The sequence below is a fragment of the Equus quagga genome, chromosome 16, assembly GCF_021613505.1.
Source record: "Equus quagga isolate Etosha38 chromosome 16, UCLA_HA_Equagga_1.0, whole genome shotgun sequence".
NCBI classification, from domain to species: Eukaryota; Metazoa; Chordata; class Mammalia; order Perissodactyla; family Equidae; genus Equus; species Equus quagga.
The window spans coordinates 9,925,365-9,945,231 of NC_060282.1; the positions used below are offsets into that span (position 1 = coordinate 9,925,365).

Consider the following 19,867-nt stretch of genomic DNA (forward strand, 5'->3'; position numbering starts at 1 on the left):
CACTGGCATGCTCCTACGGCTGAAGGAGAGAGACGAAGTGGCAGGTGGCACTGCTTCCTATAGGGGAGGATGACGATGATGCTGATTTAGCATCAGTTATGCCCAAACAATGATACTTCGCCTACCCTCCTTATGATCAAGGGTTTGGATCTCAGGAAGGCTGGACAAAGCTGGGGTGTGGTTATATGGTCTCTAGAATTGCTGGCTGGTCCACGGCACTGGCCTCAATAGTTCTCCATCTTCCCTTAATTTGTGTCACTTAATATTGTCTTCATTGCTTTCTCTTCCTCCATCATTGCTCCTCTTAAATTCATCCTCCACCCAGCTCTAAGAGAAGTCTTCCTAAAGCGTTTTCTAAGGAAGTTTCCCACCTGCTTAAAAACGCTTTGATGACATACCAGTGTTCATAGTAGCACTAGTCACAGTGGCCAAAAGGTGGAAGCAACCCAAACGTTTATCAGCAGATGAATGGATAACCAAATGTGGTATATACATACAACGGTCTGTTATTCAGCTTGAAAAGAAATGAAACTCTGACACAGGCTACAACATGGATGAACCTTGAAGACGCTATGGTAAGCGAAATAAGCCCGTCACAAAAGGACAAGTCGTGTTCGATTCCACTAACATGAGGTACCCGGAGTAGGCAAATTCGTAGACCAGAAGGTAGAACAGAGGTCACCCGGGCTGGGACGAAGGGGGAAGGGGGAGCTATTTAATAGGTATAGGGTTTCTGTTTGGGACGATGAAAAAGTGCTGGAAATGATTAGTGGGGATGGTTGCACAACATTGTGAATGTACGTAACGCCACTGAAGTATACTCTTAAAAATGTAACATGGGAAACCAAAGCAAGCAAGCAAACAGACAAAACCCTCCAATGGCTCCCATGCACTCAGGATAAAAGCCAGGCTGGATTCAGTGCCGTCTGGCTGCTCTCTGCCTCCCAGCCGCCACACCACTGCCCACGAAGACCCTGTCCTCGAGACACACCATGTGATGGGCAGATCTCAGCGAAGATCCAGCTTTCCCTTGGCGCCTGGACTCTGCCTACAGTTAATGCCCACGCAGCCTTCAGCATGAGCTCAGACACTCCCTCTCCTGGGAGGCTCCCCTATGCCACTACCTCTGTCCCCTGTGCTGAGTTCGGGGCTTCTCTCTGAGCCACCCTAAGACCTTCTTTTAAATATCTGCTTGAAGTGTTTGTCTCTCACTCCTCCCAGTAAACTACAAGCTTCCTGAGAACTAGGACATGTATTATTCAGCATGGGATTTCCAGCACCTTGCATAGCACCTGCCCTAAGGTGGATGCTCAATAAAATTAGAAGTTAATTAATGACAGAATAGCCATCAGGGCTTATGCTGTGGTCAACCAAGTCATTTTGTCCATCATAATTATTCCATCATCATCAACATCATTATATTATTATCATCACCATCATCGTCATCACCATCATCATCATTACCATCATCATGATCATCTCACCATCATCATCACCATCATCATCATCACCATCACCATCATCATCTCACCATCATCATCACCATCACCATCATTGCCATCATCATCATCATCACCATCATCATCACCACCATCATCATCATCACCATCATCATCGCCATCATCACCATCATCATCATCGTCACCTAGCAGGTGCTTCAGACCATCCAGTAGAATCTTGAGTTCTATTCTTTGCCTTCATTCAACAGTCAACAACTTAATTGGCCAAACTTTTCTTTCTCTGTCCCTCATCCTGTGGCTGCTGACCCACCTACCTGCCACTCCTTGGATAGCCATGTGGATAAGCTCTGGGTGCCTTGCCTCTCCTCACCCTTCCAATGAGGTGGAAGGGACTGGCGAAAGCAAGGAATCACCCAATATTGTTCTACAATAAAATGTCACAAGAACAGAATCTCAGGGAGGATGGAGTGCGGGCTATTGAAGAAATCAGACAGCTTAAGGGAAGATTCCAAGTTCAAACCTGGAGAAGATCAGGGAAGCGACATTGGGGTAGATGAGAGTCCTCTTGGTTCTGTTTCTCTCCTGTTTTTGGCGACACTGTTGAGTGTATTCAGCATTGTATCAGCTAAACTGTGCTCTCATCATTAGATTTCCGGAAAGCTTCTCCTCCTGCATCCCAACCCCTTATGTTTGTCTATTGACAAGGGAGGTAATCGAGGGTCCAGTTCATTAAACCCTAATGAGACACTCCAAGCAAATAGTCACCATCTAGAATCATTACCACTTTAGATACAAGTGGACAGCAGTCAGCAGAGCCCTCAGCATCCTGGCTCATGTGCGCATGGAAAGATGGCCACAAGCAGGGTGCACACTCAGGACTAAGGATAAGGGAAAACCAAGTAGTCGAAGTCAACGGTCTCAAGAGGCAGGAGAGGACCACCTTGCCCGGCCAGCATCTGCAGCAAGGCTGGAGGCAGAACAGGCGACTCACCATCAGCACGGCTCTCCGGAAGAGTCTGGAGTTGGCAGTCCTGGTGGTCAGAAGGTGGATGCTGGCCACGTCAGCTCCGCCACGATCTGCTGCCAGGGCCACGTGCCGAGGGTCCCCACCAAACGCTCCAATGTGAGTGTGCACCCAGGTCAGAGCCGCCACCTGGTCCAGCAGCCCCCAGTTGCCACTCACCTCACTGGACCCTTCAAAGAGAGGAAAGCATTTAACCCTTTGTGATTTTGCAACCTGGAATTTAATCATCCTAATGCTGTCTGAGCCAGGCACATGGTACCTGTGGAGCACCCAGCCTCCTGTCTGCACAGGTCAGGACAGTGGCTCCACATACAGGGTGGGGCAGTGGCAAGATCATGGGCTCTGGAATCAGACCCATCCAGGTGTGAACTCTCGCTTCAGCCTTTGCTAGCTAGGAGATCTTAGATGTGTTTCTCCACCTCTCTGAGCCACAGCTTCCCATGGCAGACGAGGGCCGCTGCTCAGATTAGAGGCAGTACATGTTCAGACCACCCCACGGCTTGGCAAATGGGTAGCAAGCAGATGAACTTCCTGCCCCACATCTTCACCCACTGCCATGGCTCTCCATACCTTTGCCTCCCCAATAATGGCCAGGTTTAGCGAGGTTCTGGATCTCGTTCCTTCCCACTCCCTCATTCTCTGCGACCTTCGATAACATTCAACTGAGTTGATCTCTCTTTCCTTTTTTCACAGAATTCAGTAAATATCTACTAAAAGCTCAACATTATTATTTTTTTTAACGGTATGATCCAGACCGAAAAAATCATGCTCTTCTCCATGGTGTTTTGGGACACTACATGCCGAAGACCATCTGGCCGTCCTCTGGATTCAACGGATCCTCCTTGTCGGTCTACACCACTAACTGCCCCAGACGCCCAGGCCTGTTCTGCTGTGGGCTGAGGCTATACATTTCTCCAGCTTTGCTCCAGGAAACCTCAGCCCATCCCATGGCTTCAACCACCACGTCCACGCTGATGACTCTGGGGCACACACCAGCGGCTCAGAACACTCTGCCGGCTCCAGACCCTCATGTTTCTCCAGGAGGCTGTCTCACAGGCACCTCAGGTTCCTTCCGTCCCCCAGGGAATTGATGCTAAGTCTCCTGAGCACCCTGGCCAGCAGCATCTCCAGAGTTTCTGTCTTCTCCTTCAAAAGCAGCTCCACCCACCCATTCTGCTCCTGCACAGCCTTGCGGGCCTTCCCTGATGTCTGCTCTGCCGCATCCCCACTCTCTCCCCATGTGCTCTCTGCAGGCTCTCTCTCTCCACTGATCTCAGCCGCCATCTCTGCTCAGCGCCTCTTATTGGCCTCCTGCATCTGCATATTCCTCCCGCCAATGAATTCTCCATGCCACACCCAGAGTGGTCTTTTAAGCTTATAATTTTGATCAAGTCTCTCTCTCTATGTCTCTGTCTCTGTCTGTCTCTCACAGGCACACACACACACACCTTGCCCCAACCTATCTAGAATCTCCCATCTCACCCCATTGTCCTTAGGAACGAGCTCAGTTCTTCCAATGCATTCAAGGTCCCATGGGACTGGGTCGTCCGTCTCTTGGGCCCCCTCTGTCTCTTCCTATGCCTGTGCTGCAGACCCAGGCTGCCCATCAGTTGCTCAAACACACCAGTCCACCCTCTCCCAGGCCCCTGCTTGGCACAGGTGATTTCCTCTGCCCAGAGCCCTCCCCCTCCCCCGGGCCTTCCCTATCTTCCTCCTCCTTCGGCCCAGCCATCCTTCAAGTCTTAGCTATGCCATCAGTTCACAGGCAGCCCTCAGGCAAAGCCAGCATCCTCTTTCAGGGTACTTGTCACCATTGTCTTCCCTGCTAGACTGTACCCCTACTAAAACTAGTGGCACATAGTAGGTCTTCAGTAAGTATTAGGTGAATGAATGACCGTAGATATGACTAACAGGCTTCAGCATCAAGCGAGAAACTATCACCAAGACCCCATATTCCCAAGGAGAAAAACAGAAAGATCTTGCATCTCCATTCGCCACCCTGGTATTCACAAAGCTGATGAGAACACCAGCTCCGAGGACGGACCGGTACAAATGACCCAAATTACTTTTCCAGCTGGGAAGACTTTTCAGAATTTCTTCAAATGCATTTCATGTTCTGGGTTTGGTGACGCGATTGGCACCATTCTCTCCGTGGACCTTTCTGGATTGCGCATACGTCTCATTTGTTAGGATGAAAGCATTTGTTTATGAGGTCTCAGGCAGGGCAGGAAAGCAGCGTGCCAATGAGCAGGACCCAGTCCTGCAAGTCTGGGAAGTGACATCCATGGCCTGAATTTCCAGTGACAATGGGGGAGAAGAGAATGTCCCTGACTCCTACGTCTCATATATCAGCTTCTTGCTTACAATACTGACATTCTGGGGTCAACAGACCCCTAGGAGGTCAGAAGGGAGGGGGCGTTCAAGAGGCTTCACCTGGTGCCAGGCATCATGCTAGGTACTGCGAAGAGGAAGGTAGACAAGATCCTGGCCCTCAGGGCACACGGCTCCGGGACCCGCACAGAAGGCAGCTAACCAGCTGGTCTGAGATAGTCTAGTCCAACCCTGTCCTTGGCTGGTGAGGAAGCTGAGCCTCAAGAGGAAAAGTTTGTTTAGGTGCAAGAAGCAAATGTGAGATCAAGTCGGGACTTAAATTGCACACTTGGAGCTCTGTCCTAATATTCAATACAATTCAACAAACATTGGTTGAAAAATCTATGATGTGCAAGGCCCTGTGTTATTTTCATTAGAAAATCTAAGCTATTTATGGAACCGTCCCTGCTCAAAAGCTTTCATAACTCCCTCATTCCTGCCTCATCAAGTCTAAACTTCTTCCTGACTTTTCAGATCCTCTAAGGTGGACCTCGGCCTCCCCAAGCAGTCTGGTTCCCTTCACTGTCCGACACCGGCTCTCGTCCAGCCATGGGGGTCCACTCATCACATCCCCACTCACTCCACCCGCGGTCTGTGTGTGCAGCCCCAACTCTCCTCATCCTCAGGGCCCCACTCAGGTCCGCCTGGCCCCGTTCTGCCACAAACACGTGCTGTGCAGAGCTGCGGGGGGCATGAAACTGGAGAGGGCTGCTCTCTGTGGACCAGGCGCGTCCAGTCCAGTGGGGACACGGGTGTGAGCAGATTTCTGGACAACAGGGTAAAGCTCCTCTCCATCTACCCCAGCCGGCCCTGCTCTGCCCCTCCACCTGCAGCCTCCTGCCCCTCTGGTCAGAACCACCCCAGCAAACACTCCGTGGTTCCCTCACTGTCTAATTGGTCCTCACCTGCTCATCTGATTTCTTCATCTATCCCTCTAAAGCTTGTTAGCACAATTCTGGGCTCATGGTGGGTTCTCGCCCAGGTCATTATTGATGCCATCAATAACAGGCAGCACGGAGAGGTGGGTAAGGACACGGGTTATGGAGTCAGACCAGCTGGGCCCAGGTCCCGGCTCCTCTACCTGCTAGCTGTGTGGGGCCCTGGACAAGTTACTTAACAAGACCTGACTTTCCCCACCTGTAAAATGGGGGTTATAATAGTACCTACCTCGTTAGGTTGCTATGATGACTGCATTGGTTAATATTCGTAAAGGGAACGGAACAGTGCCTGGCATACAGCACGATAGAGATTGTTTGGTTTTTCTTAAATAAAACAAACCGGGCTTAGGTCCCAGCATCATCCTACAGAGGCCCTTTGCAGGATGTGCCCTGTCTTCAGTAGCAGAAATGGCACCTGTGATGGGTCTCCCGCTGGGCAGGACTCTGTGCCTGGTCTTGCAGTCGGAGAGGGTGGCAGACCCTGTCGGGGGCCTCCAACGCCCCAGGGATGATGAGGTAATGATGATGATCCCGTGCCTGGCCTTCTGTCTGGCTCGCTGGCCAAAGCACACCTCCTCTGCTTCCTTGCCCTGCAGAGGCGGTGCCCACCCGCTCCTCCTCTGACCCACGCTGCCACCCCTGGTCCCCCTCTCTGCATTGCTTTGCAGAGAAAGAAGGATCATCACTGTGTCCCACGCCCCCAGGGTCTGTCCCGCCTGCAGGGTCCAGGCTGGGGCAATGGCTTCCCCAGGCCCACCGACCCCCTCACTTCCTTTCCAACTGCTCCGTTCCTCAGGAACCACGGCTCCCTTAAGGACTGTTGGGTTTGGCCTCTCTCGCAGAGACCACGAATCTGTCCAGTCGGCCGCGGGACTGGCGCGAGCTTCTGTTTTTATCTTTCTCCCACCCCTTTTGAAAAGCGCCTCTGGAGTCTGGAGTCCTCAAGGGACCATTTTCACTCTGGGCTACGACAGCAGATGCTGCACACATTTATCTGTGAGACGAAGCACACAGAGCTGCTACCCGGGCTGACTCAGTAAATGCCAGGGCTGCTGCTGCCACGATGGGAGGCAGCTCTGACCACATGCGGGGCCGGGACACGACTACAGCACAGCCCTGACTATTGAAGAAGGCTGTCGATGGAAAGAAAAGGCCTTAACCTTGTGAGCCCCTGCTGATGCCAGGCTCGCTTCCAGGCATTTGCCTTTCACCCTTTATCTCATCATCCGCCCCGAAGGTCTCAGCATCATCTGATGCTAAGACAGGCAGCCTGTGATGGGATGCGGAGGGGAGGAACTGCCTAGAGCCCCTGGTACCCACAGAGTCACAGAGCTTCCCTCAGGCCCTGCCCTGTGAGTGTGCAAAGTCTGTGCGCCGTGCAGGACACCAGGCTGAGGCTGGCACTCGAAGTAGTGGGCTCTTTCCAGCCCTGTGCTCTGAACGGCAGTTTTCCAGCCATGTAAAACAGAAAAGGGGAGGGACAAATAGGCGGAGCCCAGGGAAGTTTTAGGGCAGTGGAACTATTCTGTGTCATGCCGTAATGGTGGACACGCGTCATCCCACATTTGTCAAAACCCACAGCACGTAAAACACGAAGCGCGAACCCTCACGTCAACCACGGGCTTCAGTCAATAACAAGGTACCAATACTGGCTCATCAATTGTAACAAATGTGCCTCACCAATAACAGGGGAAACTGAGGCAAGGGACAAAGGAGTGTGTGGGAACTCTCTGTACTTTCTGCTCAATTTTACTGTATACAGAAAACCTCTCTAAATAGTAAAATCTATTGTACTTTTTTTAAAATGGGAAAGGGGATGGTGTGCTTGTGTCGTAAATTTATTGGGGGTGAGCTGAATGGCACGCCTGCTCCCTTTTCCCTCTCAAGCGCGCCTGGAGGCTGTGAACTCCCACATCCTCTGCGTGGTGGCCGCCCCTCCATAGAGCCTTGTCATCAAAAGTGTGTGGCAGGCAGGAGGCGGCCCCTCTGCCGTCAAGAGGCCTATGTTGGTATCACCCTGTGGCTGCTTCTCCGCCCCCTGCCACTTTCTCTGTGTCTGTTTCTTGACTGATGGATGCTTCCCTATCCGGCTGAACTGCAGGGAGGCCCAACGTAAGAGATGTGAAATCTCAGGAATGTGGGAAACGCTCGGAGGTCTAGTAAAGAAAGCAGAGACAGACTGCCTGTGGCTAAACGAATGCAAAGAGGAATCCTGCTCTGTACACAGAAGACTGAGGGATCCGTAGGGTGTTCCTGGACATCTGAGGGAGCAAGCTACCCTATGTTTTTTTCTTGCGGTTGGACCACCAGGGTTTAACGCCCAGGATGCCACTCATAACTGTGGCGCATAAAGTTCCTTGACCTCTCTGCGCCTCGTCGTTTCATCTGTGAAAAGCCACATGAGCCTGGCCTCACAGAGCTGCCGTGAGAATGAAATGAAATAATCCAGGCAAGATGTCTGGCACAGCAAGGCGCCGGGTAAGCGTAACTTTCCTTCTCTCTCTGGCTGACACTTTTGATTTAAGTAAAATGAACAGGCAGCCTTGCAAGTCAGGAATGGGAAGGGTTGAGTGTTCTGGAAGTTTCCTTTGCCTCCCCCCAGCGCTGCCCCCACCAGCAGCAGAAATGAGTTTGCCTTCCCAGAAGCACACGAATTCTCAATAAGATGACAGCCCATGAAATCATAGCCCCTCGCCCCCTCAGGGACAGACGACATATGGAAATTCACTCTCTTCTGTCTGGAAATGCTCTAAACCAAGAAGTCAGCCGTGTCTGTGAAAACCTGCCCCCACCCACCACCACCGTTCAGCAGGAGGAGCTTGGAATTTCACCCACCTCCTTAGAGAAAGGAGCTACTGACTTAAATCATTCAGTCATGTTTGAAAAGAGGAAAGTAAACCAGGCGAAGCATTGTCAATGCTCTGGCAGCTGACCCTGCTCCCCCTGAGGGAAAATCTGAAATCTGTTCTTCATCTCCATTTCCCACGTTGGCATCTGGTCGCGTTTTGCCTTAATTTCTTGACCCTTTCGCGTTTGTTGCGCAGGCCTAGAATCTTCATCATGGCGCTCAAGGCCCCGTGCCAGGTGGTCTGTTAGCCCGCATTCCCTGCACCGCTGGGTTCCTACTCGTGCTAGATCCACCCCACTCACCCACACTCTAGTCAAGTCCCTCATTCCAGCCATGCTGCCTTCCACCCGCCCACCCATACTTAGCAGGTAAGCCAACCCAGGTCTTAAATGAGAATCTTGGAGAACAGAGACGAGGCTCAGTGCCCATCCTGGAGGACTCGAAAAGCCCGTCACAGTCTCTAAAGCCCTTTCACATGCAGGACCTCACTTGAGCCTCACAGTAACTCTGGAAGTTGAGTACAATTATTCCCATTTTACAGAGGAGAAAACTGAGACTCAGAGAAAGGAAGGGTTTGTCCAAGGTCACATAGACAATGAATGGCTCTTCGAATTCCCAGACCAGCGTGTCTGTGCTCGGTCACAGCTACTTGACAACTGCCCTGCCACTGGTGGGGGCTGGAGATGGAGGAGATGTGGATGAAGGATGCTGGCATAGGTCCAAGCCTCAATTCTGCCCTGGGGGTTGTAGGGGAGAGGAGAGGGGGCAACCAGAGTGACAAATGGGCCTGTGACTAGATAGGGGACAGGCCAATGTTCACAAGCAAGGCTGGAGTTAAAGGGGGAGCCGGAAGCCCATCACTGATGCAGCCCTCACTCTGAGTCAGAGGGCTTCCCTGTGTGTCCAAGGCCATAATCCATGCCTTACGGTTCTCCAGGGCCAGTCAACCCTGCTGGGGAATCCTGTCCTGCTCTTTCCTGAGCATGTGACCTTGAGCAAGTGTCTAACCTTCTGAGACCTCAATAGACACACACACAGATACACATCGCAAGATAAAGCATGGGACAGCTTCCGACACATAGTCCAATCAATGGAAACTATGGCTCTTGTCTACGAGTGTCAGCGTCACTGGAGGGAGCTGGATGTTCCACTGAGGGCTCAGCTGGGCTGGAGGCGGGCCAGGGGCCACGAGGGGATGGGGCTTCGGGAAGAAGGGGCCGCACACGCACAGAGCGAGCCTCAGCTTCAGGAGTCAGCAGTCCCACCAACGCCAGCAACTCACCGGAACTCAGGAAGCCGAAGACGCCCACTCGGTAGCCGGCAGTAACCACGATGAGGTTGCCAACAGCAGCCAGGAAGGAACCGTCAAGGGCCAGCTGTCCTTCGCTCACCCTGCCCTCCATGGTGTTGTGGAAGAACACCAGCACGGACGCTCCGGGGGCCTGTGGGTATTGGAGAGATGCGGGGGCTACAGCTTGGCCCATTTTCCCGCAGCAGAGCTCAGTGAGGGCACCTTCCCATGGAGGAGTGAGATTCTGAGCCTGCGTGTGACTCTTCTGGTCAGCGCTGCTCTCTGGGCACACTCAGTCCCATGTTATGGGGTGAAGTGTGTCCCCCTAAATTAACATGTTCAAGCCCTAACCCCCAGGCCTCAGAATGTGCCTGTGTTGGGAGCGAGGTCCTGTAAAGAGGTAATTAAGCTAGGTGGCCCTTCTCCAACATGACTGACATCCTAACAGCGCTCAGAGCCATTTTATTGGGTGGCACACCAGCAAGAGAGGAGGCTGTTTGCCTTGCTGCCGGCAAGTGTCAGTGAAGCAAGGGGAGGCTGCAGGGGTCCTGAGGGTCAGTCCTCAGCCTCTCCACCCCGCAGCCAGAAGGAGGTGTCCAAGATGCTGCCCCCCCAACCCCTGCAGGCTCCGTCACTTTAGCAGCATGCGCCGCTGTGGCAGCCCAGGCTATGGCATCAACGCTCCTCCCCCAAGGCCAGGATGAGGCGATGGAGCTGCTCAAGACAGAAACAGCAAAGCTTTCTTCAAATGGGAACTTCCCTGGGGGACGGAGCACTGGATTTGGAGTCAGGATACGGGGACCAAGCCTCCACTCAGCCCAGCTGTGTGTCCTTAAGTAAGTCACTTAGCCTCTCTTAGCCTCATTTCTGCACCTTTAAAATGAGGAGGGACTATATATAGAGAGAGATAGGAAGATATAGATATCTTCCTTGTAGAATCGATGTGAAGACAAGTGAAATCACAGATATGAAAGCAAGTAGCAGGCTGGTTTGGAGCCAGATCTTAATTTGGCATCTGCAAGTATGGTATGACCAGAGTTGGGCAGAATGGAACTCTATCACCTCCCTCACTCTAGGCTCCATACTTCTGTTAACGCAGCCCATGAAGTACAGTTGACTCTCTCTGCTAGTAGGAAACCAGGAATTGGTGGCATCGTCACATGCACCATGGGATCTATCAACTTTGGGTCAGCCTCACCAGAAACTCTTGTTTCCTAAAGCTCATCAGGTCCTTTCACTCCCATGCATTCTGACCCTTTCCCCCAAATAGAAAACTCAAATATTCAACCTCAGGGTCACAGATGCTACTTAGGCAGAAACGGGCTTCAAAACAGGGCACAACCAGGGTCAGGGTCAAAGCCCCCCACCTCACCTCCAGAGCTGCCTCAAATAAGAGTCCATGCAGAAAGCTCCCACAAACGCCCCCAAGGGGTGGCCCCAAGCATCTTCCGCAGGGGAGAGGGCATTTCCTCATTTGCAGGCTAACTGGAATGCCAGCTGCTCCCTTCCCAGCCTGTGGCCTCTAGGGGTCCCCGCCCTACATGGCCGGCCCTCACCTTGCCTGCCTGCATGGCTCACATCCTCCCACCTCTGCGCTGTGCTCCAACGGGACCTCCTGACCGCCACCGACCCCCTCCTGTCCCTGTGTATTTTTCGTCACTATTTATTTGCTTGTCTGTTTATTTCTGGCCCCGGGAGGGCAGTGGCTGTGTTTTGTCACAGCGGCGTCCCACCTGGAGCAGTCCCGGCCCGTCACAGGCCATCGTGAATATTTCTTAGAGAAGCGGGTGGGGATAACGGTGCACCGGCCCCGGTGTGGCTGGGGCGCCGGGATGCCGGACGTGGGGAGGATGGGACGAGGCTGTGGAGGAAGCCGAAGGCCCCTCTGCCTGCTCTCAGCCAGTCAGGCCTTCTCGAAGCCAAGAGCCACCCCAGGGGGCATGGGAGCACAACCCAAGGGGAGCACACGGGAGAGGAGGGAACGGGGCCCAAAGCCGCGGGGAGCGGGTGGCACCTGGGCGGTTTTCCAGGCAAACCCAGCAAGGGCTGCAGGACTCACCACATTCTGGGGGACAAACACATTGAGATGCAGGCAGTCTTCACTGAGCCCGGGAGACAGGGGCGTTCTGGCGCCCGGCTGCCAGCACCTGGCCCTGCAGATACAGACTGTAAGACTTCCAGGGGAAAGGAGCAAGGCGGCAGGCCCACATCCCCTTCCCACTGCCCCGTTCCCGAGGCTGGGGTCCCACCAGCTCTGGCAATTAGGCAGCTTTGGGAAACGGGAGATGGGAGTGGCAAATGAATGGGAGGAACAGCAGGTGCCCGCCACTCTCCCTGGCACCGGCCTGGGCAGGAACATCCCCCAGGAACAGGTGCTAAACCAGAGAGAAGGGCACCCGAGACAAGGAAGGGGACAATGGATGCCACTTGGGACCTTGGCCCTCCTTTGCTCCAAGTGTGCAGACCTGTTGCCAGATGAGGTGTCCGACCTGCTCTCTACGTCAGCACAGAGTTCCTGTGCGCCAGGGTGAGTGTCTCCCAGCATAAGAGCTGAGACCACATCTGGGACAGGCCTATGGAGGATGATGGTACTTCACCCAAAACACTGATTCCACTCAGCACTGGGATCTGATGAGCCAAGTGCTCCAACTACTCACCACTCTAAAACCTCTGTGACTCAACCTCCTCTGTCAAATGGGTACATCCTAACGTGGCAAAGTGCTCTAGTTGGGGCAGGTTTATTCCTTTCGTTTCTCAGTGGTGGGGACTCAGCCGTGGCTTTCTACATTCTCCCTGCCACTGGCCCACTGCAGCCTCCACCTTCCCCGGTATTAAAGATATTCAAGAGCCTCCTAGCTCCTCTCTTTCTGGCCTGAGCCTGTGGACCTGCCCGGACTGTGGGAAGGGCAAACGCAGGTGGGGAGGAGGAGGGGGAGTGCCCTTCTTCAGGGTACTCCGCACACGCTCTAGTTAGGAAAATCACAAAATCTTCCCCACTGCGTCAGCTATCTAGAGCGGTGTATGCCTGGGAGGAATGGATGAAATCGAAAATAGCTGATGAGGCAGGAGGACAGGCTATAGATGCTTTTTTCTCATTTTGAAAACTCCTTTTAATATTGTCCCTATTAGAAAAAAAAATAGTTATTTTAAGGTTATTTTCATTAGCTCATGTAATTTTCCTTCTCTGCTATATTTCTCAGCCGCACTGAAGTCAGACATGGCCAGGAGTTCTGAGCTCTGGCCACCCGGATGGATCCTGGTGCAAGTGTTGGATGCACACCACTTCCAAGGGTGGCCCCTAGAAATGCCCCCAGCAGACTCTCCCGCAGCCTCTTTCCTAAATGCGATGCCGAGGGAGGTTTGTGCTGAAGAAGGCAGAGCCTCTGTCAGCCTGGGTCCCCGAATCGCTGTGTGGAGCAGAGCACACCAGCCCCTCCATCACCAAGTGGACTTTCCAGGAGGAAGATAACGTTATATTGGGGACATTTATCTGTTAGAGCGCTTAATGCCACCTTAACTACGACACCCCCACCCACTGCACCGCTCCCTCTAGGAGGCACTGCTCTGCCCCAGGGTCTCCCTCTGATGGATGACGATGCGAGAGGGCTTCTCTGGGCAGTCACCTAAGCGTGCTCCACTCAGCCCTTACCGTGGCTTGGTGGCATCCCAAGGTCCTGTCCAGTTCAGGGGCTCGGGTGCCCGGAAGCGTCTCTCTGCCAAGGGCGGGGAGGCATACGGAACTCCCAGGAACTGGTCCACCTGCTTCCACGAAGTGCCCACCCGGATGGCCTGGGACCTGCCCAGCAGCTGGCCGTGGGCGGCGATGGTCACAGAAGGCGCAGATGTCCCAGAGCCGAGGAGAGGGAGGTCTATTGGGAGGGGCGTGCAGGGGAGGAGGGCGAGAGGGAGCAGTGGGTGCTCTATTCAAACAAAATACAGCCATTTGCACTTTAAAAAGGTTGAAAATCCATTCAGTCCCCAATAGCTTAAGTCTAGTCAAGTTAGTGCTCAATGTGAAAAAAACTGCCAAGACAGTTCATCTTTACCAGGCACTGAATATGTGCAGAGGCAGTACCAGTGCCTTCTCTCCAGGTGTTAGCTCGTCACTCTGGCCCACAACCCCTCACTCAGCCCCGTGGGGCCAGGCGTGAGCTTCAGGTCAGACGTAATTGGATTTTTACAAGAACAGAGGGACTTTTTAGAACTTTTGGATTTCAGGATTGCAGCTAAGGAACTGTGGCCCATATTTGCCTTTCACTGGTGAGGAAATAAGTTTGGGGACTGAGGGTGGGCAGCTGCCAGGACTTCATGGTCATGTAGGAGTCAAAGCCACACCTTTCTGAACCCAACTCTGACCACGCCCCATTCACATGGGGTCAAGGGTCAAGTCAGGACCCCTCTCTGGGCCTCTGCCCATGCCTGCAATGCCCTCCCTCCCTTTGTTCGTGTCTGAATCCCGCATGGTCTGTAAGTTCTGGGCTGGGCCCGCCTGCCATCACCGCTCTGAGCTCCAGAGGGCTTTCCACGCCCCTTCTTGTAGGGCTAATCACCAGATCCCATCGGCCTCCCTGGAGCCCTACCTTATCTCCTCTACTATATTTTCTTTCATTCGCTCACTCGTTCTACAAACTCTTGTCGGGCTCCAGCTCGGTGCCAAATGCCAATGTCAGGGACCTGAGACAGGCCTGTGTGTCTGATTCTCCACAGGACTTAGGGCCTCACACAAGGGGAAACAAACACTGGTGGAGAGATATTGTCTCTCTCTCAATGTGTGTGTGTGTGTGTGCAAAGTCTCTTATTATTTCCAGCAGCTGGGTTTGCTTGGCTCGGCTCTCCCATCAGCTGGTTGAGAGCGAAAGCTTTGCTGCCTCTGCAGCTCCTTTTGTTTAATATATATACATATATATGATGACTAGACCGGAGCACGGGAGAAGGGGCAGACAGACAGACAGACAGACAGTCAGGCAGGAGTCTATCCATTCCTCAAGAGCTTGGTTGAATGCAGTAGTTCAACTAGAGGTGATTTTGTTCCCAGGGGACATTTGACAATGTCTGGAGATATTTTTGGTTGTCACAAGGGTTGGAGAGAGACGCTTGCTGTTGGCATCTAGTAGGGTAGAGGTCAGGGATGCTGCTAAACATCCTATGATAGGCAGGACAGCTCCCCACAGCAAAGAATTATGTGGGCCCACGTGTCAATGGTGCAAGGTTGAGAAACCCTGGTGGGACATGTGTTCATGACCTCCAGCCCACTGAAGCTCGGCACCGTGAGGGGAAAACTAACAGCCGGTCAGGGGAGTCAGGGAGACCTGTGTTTTATGATATGACCAGCTACTTCAGGAAAACATTGTAATTGTTCTGATCTTCACAATTTTTCCATTTGCAAAGTAGGAATAATAGCAGTCCATACAACACGAAGATGTCCAGAATAGATAACACGATGCCTGTCATGTTCCAGGCCCAGTGCCTAGCAAATGGCAGGAGCTCAACACATGAATGAATGAATGCATGAAGGAAGGAAAAGAGGGAGGGAGGAAGAGAGGGGAGGGAGGGAGGAAAGGAAAGAAGGAAGGAAGAAGGAAAGAGGGAGGGAGGAAAGGAGGGGGGAGGGAGGGAGGGAAGAAGGAAGAAAGGAGGGAGGGAGGAAGGAGAGAGAGAGAGAGAGGGAGAGAAAGAAGAAGAGAGAGAGAGGGAGGGAGAGAGAGGGAGAAAGAGAGGGAGAGAGAGAGACAGAAAGAAAGAGAGAAAGAAAGAAACAGAAACAAAGAAACAAAGAAACAACGAAGGAAAGAAAAAGAGAAAAAGGAAGGAAGGGAGAAGGAACATAGTGAATGAAACCTTCTCTGTTGCGCAAACACTGGATTGTGAGTTCCAACTCAAGATGGAAGCTCAGGATGGAAAGAACCAGCTGCTGCTCTGTGATCTGGCCTCCAGCACAAATCATGACCATCTCGCCCCACAGTTGCTTCTCACAAGATTTCCTGTTTCATTCGTAAATCACAGGGTCTCGGGCAAGCCCTGAGGACTGTGGGTGCTAACATAGCAGAAACTTCTGAGGTCAGGTTTTTGCTCTGCAGGAAACAGCCACATTTCATGAACGTGGCATCATCCGAAGGCGGGGCCGAGACAGAAAATATGAGAGCTAAAGAATTTCGAGCGAATGCGAGCATGCTTTCCCACAGACAGCAGTGTTCCAGGCCCCGTGCAGAGGCTGCCCAATGAATCCCAGACTGAGCGAAATCCAACACGGGGAAATGTTAGATGCACAGCTCTCCCTTTTGAAATCTTTTGCAGAAATGGTGGACTTTTCCCAAAACCCTCCCATATTTAGGCCATGCGACTCCCTGGGCTAAGAAAATTATCTGCAGCTCTGTATGCACATTAGGTGCAAACCAACAGTGTCTGTGTGGGTGGATATGGCATGCGTCTTCCGCCGGAACTGAGCATTTCATGTTGCATTTGAGTTGCATGCAATGAACAGAGAAGCAGCCTCATTTGTTTTACAGAATCAAACCTCCAAGTCCAGCAGGACCACCACACGGATTAGCTACCCTATGGGCGACACATACTATTGAAATCTATCTGACTTGACCAAACAATATCATGTCCAGCGAGAAGACAAGACTTGAGATGGAGGGCCCAAGACGCCAGCATAGAGCACTCACAGGACTCCCAGGCCCCGGGGCACAAGCTGGAGGAGGGAGGCAGAGAGGAGGATGTGCCGGGATCAAGACAGGCCGGAAGGACCATCAACACTCTAGGATGGGGTGGGGCCAAATCTTGCTGTTCCCTGACTTTGTAAATAAAGTCTCATTGGCACAGAGCCCCGCCCATTGGTTTACCAATCGTGTGCGGCTGCTTTCCTGCCACAAAGGCAGAGCTGAGCAGTTGTAACAGAGACATGTGGCTGCAGAGCTGAAATATTTATCATCTAGCCCTTTACTGGGAAAGTCTGCTAATCTCTGCTCTATTAGATAAGATGAAAGGAATAGCTAACAGCTTTTAAAAGTTATTAATTTCATCCCGTAAGTATGTCTAATCGGGGAGGTGCATCCGCCAGGCCCCCGGCTCCCATGTTTCCTGTTCCACGGCTCTTACTACTTTGCTTAGGGATGGATTCACATGTTGCTCTGCCCTTTGCGTGCTTCCTCCCTGTATCCCCAGCACCTGACCCAAGGTCTGACACATAACAGCACCTTACTGAATGTTTCAAACTAAACTGAGCCAGGAGCAGCGGCCTGCTCTGAAGTGGTTGTGATGTGGTACTCAGGCATCGTGGTTTGCAGGAGAGCATTGCATCGAGAGATTGCACCTGGCTCCAAGTCCCTGCTCTGTCCTCACTAGCTGTATGAAATCAGAGAAGTAACATGACTTCTCTGGGCCAGAGTCTCCTGATTTCTAAGACGGGGATAAAACCCTTATCTTGCCACCTCAAGGGATAGTGTAAGGATCAAATGAGATGCGGCACATGAAACAACTTTCTATACTACAAAAAAGTGACCTATTTATTTTACTAAGAAACTCAAAGGGCAAAATGCTTCTATATCTCAAAGAAACAAATGAATAAAGGCAGTGCCAAGAAATTCTGGGTTAGAAGTAGGGTTTTTGACCTTCCTTCAGTCCAAGCCAGGTGAGTCCCACCTAGCCCAGGATAACTTTGGCCAACTGTCTGTTAAGAACCTCAAAAGCCATCCCTCTTGAATCACCACATGCTAGGACAGTCCCTCCCAGCCAGACCCAGGCTCTGGGGAATGGCTGCAAAGACATAGGCCGGCACTTACTTGGCTTCCGGTAGATGTAGGTGGCCTCTTCACGAAGCAGAAGTTGGCAGTTCTGGGCCTGCAGGCTGTGAGTACAGCTCTGGGTGTCAGGGTAGAACACACACCTCACGGCACCAGGTTGGGTCTGCAGAGTGGTGACGAGGCAGGCCTTGTGACGGGAACACTCTGTGGAGTAGGAGAGAGTGAAGCTTGGGCCACAGAGATGTCACTTCAGTCACGCACCATCTATCTATCCAATCATGCATCCATGAATCCATGCATCATCCGTCTGTCCAATCATGCATCCATGAATCCATGCATCATTCATCCATCCATCCAATCATGCATCCATGAATCTATGCATCACCCATCTGTCCAATAATGCATCCATGAATCCATGCATCATCCATCCATCCATCCAATCATGCATCCACGAATCCATGCATCATCCATCTGTCCATCCAACCATGCATCTATGCATTGTCCATCCATCTGTCCAATCATGCATCTGTGAATCCATGCATCATCCATCCATCTGTCCAATCATGCATCCATGAATCCATGCATCATCCATCCAACCAATCATGCGTCCATGAATCCATGCATGATCCATCCATCCATCCAGTCATGCATCCATGAATCCATGCATCATCCATCCACCCATCCAATCATGCATCCATGAATCCATGAATCATCCAACCATTCATCCAATCATGCGTCCATGAATCCATGCATCATCCATCCATCCATCCAAGCATGCGTCTGTGAATCCATGCACTGTCCATCCACCCTGCCATCTATCCATGCATCATCCATCAATCCACCCATTCAATGATACACCCATGAATCTATGTATCATTCATCCACCTGCCCATCCATCCATCCCAAGATAACCTGGGGTGCCTGGCAGAAAGGAATTAGGCTGGGAGAGAAGACCCTCAGTGGGGTCTCCTCTGCAGTCTCCTCATCCTCCATAGTCAAGGTCTCCAAGGGGATAAGCCAGCCAGCTGTCCTTCCATCCAATCATGCATCATGAATCCAGACATACATCCATGCATCATTCCTCCATCCATCTATCCATCTATCCACCCAACGATGCATCTATGCATCCATGTATCCATCTATCTATGCATCCACCCATCCATGCATCCATCCACATCCTCACTCGCTTATTCATCTGACCACTTACAATACACCCCAGGCACTGTGCCAGGGGCTGCGAATAAAATGGTGGTGGTGGGGCTGGGGGGGACCCAACCCTCCCAGCAGTCTATTTTTCACACTACAGTCAGGTTTTGGTTGTTTATTTATTCACAGATGTGCTCTTGTCACTCCCCTGTTTAAAGCACCTCCATGGCTTCCGACTGGTCTCAGGATTAAGTCACACCAGACAAGGCTCTCCATGCGCTTCCTTGCCTTCCTCTTCAGCTTCGTCTCCCTCTGCCCCCTACCCCCATCATACCCACCACATTCCCTCAAGGGTTATATTATTTCCCATGTGTGCCAGGTCCTGCACTAAACAGCTTAAATTATTCATGGCATTCAGCATATTCAGTCCTAAGAACAGCTCTGAAAATAGTGCTATTTCATTTGATTGAGCAAGCTGTGCACTCCCTAAAGGCTTTATTCATAGCCTAGTCTCTATGTAATGGCACCACGCAGACTTGTGCAGTGCACAACCTGTACATCTGTACATGGTGGCCCTGTCTGTGTAAGATAGGCATATTGTTATCTAACCTTGTAGAGAAGGAGACTCATAGAATCTCAGAATTGGAGGACTGGAAGTGCTATCTAATCTCAGCCTCTTTCAGAAGGTAGTCTTTGTAGACCATTCCTAACATGTGGTCACCAAGCTCTTTTGTTTAACTACCAGTGACCGAAACCCTCTAAAGGAAGTATGCGTCTGTGAACAGCTTTGCCTATTAGAAAGTTCTCCATATTGCACTGAAAAATATCTCTTGAAATTTGAGTTTTACCCATAGGGCTTAGTTTTGCCCATGAGCCTGGCCAGAACAAGTACACTTCCTCCTCACCGTGCTGGGCCACCTGCGATCTGAGGATAGCCATCACAGCTTCCAAACGTCTCCTCTGTCTCACATTAACCCCGTAGATCCTTCCTCTGACCTGGTCCAAGGTTGCTCATTTTCTGGCTGGCTTATCCCCTTGGAGACCTTGA

General features: G+C 51.8%; 1 protein-coding gene across 1 annotated transcript in view; it reads right to left on the reverse strand.

Moving 5' to 3' along the window:
- Positions 1-19,867, reverse strand: part of TG (thyroglobulin) — a 246,460-nt gene that overhangs the window by 102,190 nt on the left and 124,403 nt on the right. The window contains exons 37-41 of the mRNA XM_046642282.1: positions 17,713-17,877; positions 13,581-13,800; positions 11,991-12,084; positions 9,923-10,082; positions 2,452-2,654 (exon numbers count right to left, since the gene is read on the reverse strand). Coding sequence (XP_046498238.1) covers positions 2,452-2,654; positions 9,923-10,082; positions 11,991-12,084; positions 13,581-13,800; positions 17,713-17,877 — 842 coding nt within the window. The remainder of the gene's footprint in view (positions 1-2,451; positions 2,655-9,922; positions 10,083-11,990; positions 12,085-13,580; positions 13,801-17,712; positions 17,878-19,867) is intronic.